Below are 5379 nucleotides of genomic sequence, written 5' to 3' on the forward strand. Positions count from 1 at the left end.
TCGTCACGCTCGCGCTCGAGCCCGCGCCGCTCGACGGCGCGCCGGACGTCGGCGCCGTCGAGCGGTACCTCGCGGCGAAGCTCGCGGCGGCCGAGGCCGGCGCCGCGCCGCCGCTCGCGCCGTCGCGCCAGCTCCTCGTCGGCGTCGTCGCCGCGGCGCTCCACGTCACCGACCCCTGGGGCGTCGCGCGGATCGAGCACGCGGTGGATCTCCACCCGCTCGACGGCCGCCACGGGCCGGACGACGCGGCGCTCGACCGGCTCCGCCGCGAGGCGGCGACGCTCCACTCCCACGCCGAGTGGCTCGCGCGCGCCGCGCAGGCGTCCGACGCGCGCGTGCCCGCGGCCGAGAGCCGGCTCATCCGGGGCCTCGCGGAGTCGACGGCCGCGAGCCGCGTGCAGCTCGAGGCGCTCGGCAACAACCTGGGCCTGCCGCCGCCGCCGGCCGTCGCGCGAATACCGGCGGGACCCGACGACGCGCCGCCGGACGACTGGTTCCGGTCCGTGCTCATCGCGCGCGCGGACGTCGAGCGCCGCGCGGCCGCCGCGGAGCCGGACGAGCGCGAGAGCGACGACGGCGAAGGAGTGGTGGAGGAGCCGCCCGAGGAGATCCTCAACATGTTCATCCAGGAGGAGGGCCTCAGCGACGAGACCGAGTCCGAGGACGACGGGGGGGCCGCGGCGGAGTCCGACGAGGACACGGCGCCCGACCCCCACGTCGCGCTGTAACACAAAAAATTAGCACGCAAGCGCGGCGGCCGTGCTTGTGTGGCGGAAAAATTAAGTATTTGTCAATTCCAAGTTGGTTGACCTCCTTGAGGGCCAATGAGGCAATTTTGAGCGATTAGGGCATTGCCGATCGCGAGGCGAGTCAGAGACGACGTACGCGCCCAAGCCGAGTCATGTCGTGGCAGGAGAAGAAGTTGGAGTATGAGAATCGCATGGCCCGAGCGAGGGGCAAAAAACTCGACACTCTCAAGACCTGCACGATCTGCGGCGCCGACAAGGCCAAGGCGTGCCAAGGTTGCGGCACGACGGCCTACTGTTCGCCGGACTGCCAACGCATCGACTGGCGCGATCGGGGCCACCGCAAGGTCTGCAAGAAGATCCAGGCGGAGCGGGCGGCGGAAGCAGAGCGCGCGAAGGCGCCGACGCCCCCGCCGTCGCCGCCGCGGGACGTGTTCTACGGCCCCGCGCCGCGGTCGCACGCCGACGAGGTCCGCGCGCGCATCGCGGCGGAACACGAGGCGGCCCGCGTGCGACGCGAGGCGAATCCGGAGCGGGAGCCGCTGTCGGCACGGCTCGGGTCGCGGTGCCCGATCTGCCTCGAGGAGTGGGACGTGAATGCGGCGAGCCTGTTTCGCATCTGTTGCTGCCGACAGGTCTGCCAATCGTGCGAGGACAAGATCGGACTCGAGGCGTGTCCCCTCTGTCGTCTGCCGCGCGCAGAAACTGATGCGGAGCAGCTCGCGCGTCTTCGCCGCCATGTGGAGAACGAGGTGCCAGAAGCAATTACGTTTTTGGGAACCGCGTACAGCCAGGGCGGTCACTTCGGCCTCGTGAAATCCGATAAGAAAGCGGCAAAGATTTACCGGCGCGCTGTGGAGCTCGGGAACATGACAGCAATGAGAAGCCTTGGGAGAATGTACGATGATGGAAGTGGCGTCAAGCTGGACAAGAAGAAGGCGGAGCGGCTGTATCGCATGGCCGCAGATCGGGGCGACCACCTCGCGCAAACCAGTCTGGCGTTTTTACTTGTTTCTGAAGAGAAATTTGAAGAAGCGTTCCGGTGCTTTGCGCTCGCGGCGGATCAAGGCCATACTCTTTCAGAGAATTGCCTTGGCTGCTGTTACCGATTTGGAAACGGCACGGAAGTCGACCTCGGCAAAGCCAGATACTGGCTCGAGCGCGCTGCTGCCAAGGGCGACGAGAGAGCTATAAGAGAGCTCGCGGAACTCAACGCGCGAGTATAGCCTAAGTCTTTACGCCGCGTCGTCGCCCGAGCCCGAGATGCTGCGCTTGCACGCGGGCGAGTCGTGCTTGGCGCCGCCGCGTTCCTCTCCGCGCCGACCTTCGCGGTCTGGTGCCTCGCGTTCCTGAACGCGAAGCCCGCCTGGCGCAAGGACGACGACGCCGCCGAGGGGGGCATGGAGAACTACATGAACGCGGCGCTCTAGGGGTGGGCTTAGGCCTGGGGTAAGATTTTGAGCGATTTTGCCTTGCATAATCGCATCGAGCAGGACCCCCCCCGTCAAGGACCGAGTCATGTCGTGGCGGGAGAAGAAGTTGGAGTATGAGAATCGCATGGCCCGAGCGAGGGGCAAAAAACTCGACACTCTCAAGACCTGCACGATCTGCGGCGCCGACAAGGCCAAGGCGTGCCAAGGATGCGGCACGACGGCCTACTGTTCGACGGACTGCCAACGCATCGACTGGCGCGACCGGGGCCACCGCAAGGTCTGCAAGAAGATCCAGGCCGCGGAGGCGGCGCGGGCCGAGGCGCCGCCGCCCCCGCCGTCGCCACCGCGCGAGGTGTTCTACGGCCCCGCGCCGCGGTCGCACGCCGACGAGGTCCGCGCGCGCATCGCGGCGGAACACGAGGCGGCCCGCGTGCGGCGCGAGGCGAACCCGGAGCGGGACCCGACGTCGGCGCGGTTTGGGTCGCGGTGCCCGATCTGTCTCGAGGAGTGGAACGTGAATACTCCGGGCATGCTTCGCATCTGTTGCTGCCGAAAGGTCTGCAAGTCGTGCGAGCGCAAGATCGGCTTCGGCGCGTGCCCTCTCTGTCGGATATCATGCCCAAATGACGATGCGGAGCTGCTCGCGCGTCTTCGCCGCCATGTGGAGAACGAGGTGCCGGAAGCGATTAGGTTTTTGGGAGACGCGTACTGCGAAGGTCGGTACGGTCTCGTGAAATCCGATAAGAAAGCCGCGAAGATTTGGAAGCGCGCAGTGGAGCTCGGGAACGTGGAGGCAATGGTCAGACTTGGGTACTCGTACGAAACTGGAAGTGGCGTCAAGCTGGACAAGAAGAAGGCGGAGCGGCTGTATCGCGCAGCCGCAGACCGGGGCCACGCGGTCGCGCAATTCAATTTAGGGATTCGCCTTCATTCTGAGGAGAAACATGAAGAAGGGTTCCGGTACTACGCGCTCGCGGCGGATCAAGGCTATACCAATGCGGAGAACAACCTTGGCTGCTGTTATGAGCGCGGAAAAGGCACGGAGGTCGACCTCGGCAAAGCCAGATACTGGTTCGAGCGCGCCGCTGCCAAGGGCCACGAGAAAGCGACACAGTCCCTCGCGCGTCTCGACGCGCAAGTATAGTCTAACAATCTTTACGCCGCGTCGTCGCCCGAGCCCGAGATGCTGCGCTTGCGCTCGGGCGAGTCGTGCTTGGCCTTGGCGTCATCGTCGCCGCGTTCCTCTCCGCGCCGACCTTCGCGGTCTGGTGCCTGGCATTTCTGAACGCCAAGCTCGCTTGGCGCAAGGCCGACGCCGCCGCCGAGGGGGGCATGGAGAGCGATACGAACGCGATGCTCTAGGGGCGGGCTTAGGGGGATTTTGAGCGATTTTGCCTTCGAGCACGCGAAAGCCGAGTCGAGAGCTGGCGGCGATAGGACGCGCCGAGACATGTCGTGGCAGGAGAAGAAGTTGGAGTATGAGAATCGCATGGCCCGAGCGAGGGGCAAAAAACTCGACACTCTCAAGACCTGCACGATCTGCGGCGTTTACAAAGCCAAGGCGTGCCAAGGATGCGGCACGACGGCCTACTGTTCGACGGAGTGCCAACGCATCGACTGGCGCGACCGGGGCCACCGGAAGGTCTGCAAGAAGATCCAAGCCGCGGAGACGGCGCGGGCGGAAGCCCCGACGCCCACGCCCGAGGTGTTCTACGGCCCCGCGCCGCGGTCGCACGCCGACGAGATCCGCGCGCGCATCGCGGCGGAGCACGAGGCGGCACGCGTGCGGCGCGAGGCGAACCCGGAGCCCGAGCCGACGTCGGCGCGGTACGGGTCGCGGTGCCCGATCTGTCTCGAGGAATGGGACGTGAATGCTCTGGGCGTGCTTCGCGTCTGTTGCTGCCGGAGGGTCTGCCAATCGTGCGATAAAAAGATCGGATTCGAGCCGTGTCCCCTCTGTCGCATACCGCACCCAGAAACCGATGCGGAGCAGCTCGCGCGTCTTCGCCGCCATGTGGAGAACGAGGTGCCGGAAGCGATTGCTTGTTTGGGAAGTGTGTACAAACGCGGTTGGTTGGGCCTCGTGAAATCTGAAAAGAAAGCAGCGAAAATTTACCGGCGCGCCGTGGAGCTCGGGAACGTGGACGCGATGAAACATCTTGGGGAATTGTACCGCGATGGGTTGGGCGTCAAGCTGGACAAGAAGAAGGCGTTGCAGCTGTTTCGCATGGCCGCGGATCGAGGCGACGCGTTCGCGCAAAACAGTCTGGCGTTTTTACTTGATTCTGAGAAGAAATTTGAAGAAGCGGTCCGGTACTGCGCGCTCGCGGCGGATCAAGGCTTTACCCTTGGAGAGCTCAACCTTGGCAATTGTTACAGGGACGGACTTGGCACGGAAGTCGACCTCGGCAAAGCCAGATACTGGTTCGAGCGCGCCGCTGCCAAGGGCGACGAGAGAGCTATAGGGAGCCTCGCGGCCCTCGACGCGCGCGTATAGCCTAAGTCTTTACGCCGACGAGGACACGGCGCCCGCCCCCACGTCGCGTTGTAACAAAACATTAGCACTCAGCGCGGCGGCCAGCGGCCGTGGCCCGGCACGACGACGCGGCCGTGGATGCGCGACGTGTCCGTCGCCTCGAGGAACTCGCGGACGGCCTTGTCGAGCCGCGACTCGACGAACGCGGCGAGGTGCGCCTCCGTGAGCTTGAACTGGTCGGGCCAGTCCGACGCGGCCTCGCCGCCGCGGCCGCCCTTGGACCGCGGCGGCGCCGGCGGCGCGCAGGTGCCGTCGCGCGCGTGGCAGGTCAAAGGCGGGTAGAGGCGGTACCAGTCGGGCCCCGCGTGCGCCTCCTCGTGGACCGCGCGCGCCATCGCCGCGACCTCGTCCTCGGCACATTTCGGCGTCCCGTCGCGCGACCCGCAGAATTCGCAGATCGCCGCGTCGAGCGCGGCCTGGTAGGCGGCGGCCTCGGGGAACTCGTTGACGCCCGCGAGCTCGAGCAGGCTCTCCACGGCGCCGTAGTCCGTGAAGAACGAGTCGATGCCGCCGTCCCTCGCGTGCTCGCCGACGACGAAGCCCTTCGTGTTGACCTCCTCGACGTGCGGCGCGCCGCCTGTGTGGAAATCAACCACTGGTTTGGGGGGTCCCCACCAAACTTCAGAACTCTCGAGCTCGGTCACATCGAAGTCGATTCGGCTGA

At 65.9% G+C, this 5379-nt stretch overlaps 1 protein-coding gene across 1 annotated transcript in view; it reads left to right on the top strand.

Moving 5' to 3' along the window:
- Positions 1 to 2708: 2708 nt before the first annotated feature.
- The window catches only part of AURANDRAFT_34508 (hypothetical protein), a gene marked incomplete at both ends in the record, with an annotated part of 7409 nt that continues 4738 nt past the window's right edge, over positions 2709 to 5379 (top strand). Inside the window, one exon of the mRNA XM_009043983.1 lies at positions 2709 to 3303. Within this exon, the coding sequence (XP_009042231.1) occupies positions 2709 to 3303 (595 nt within the window). The remainder of the gene's footprint in view (positions 3304 to 5379) is intronic.

The sequence above is a fragment of the Aureococcus anophagefferens genome (assembly GCF_000186865.1).
Source record: "Aureococcus anophagefferens unplaced genomic scaffold AURANscaffold_95, whole genome shotgun sequence".
In the NCBI taxonomy this organism is placed as follows: domain Eukaryota; class Pelagophyceae; order Pelagomonadales; family Pelagomonadaceae; genus Aureococcus; species Aureococcus anophagefferens.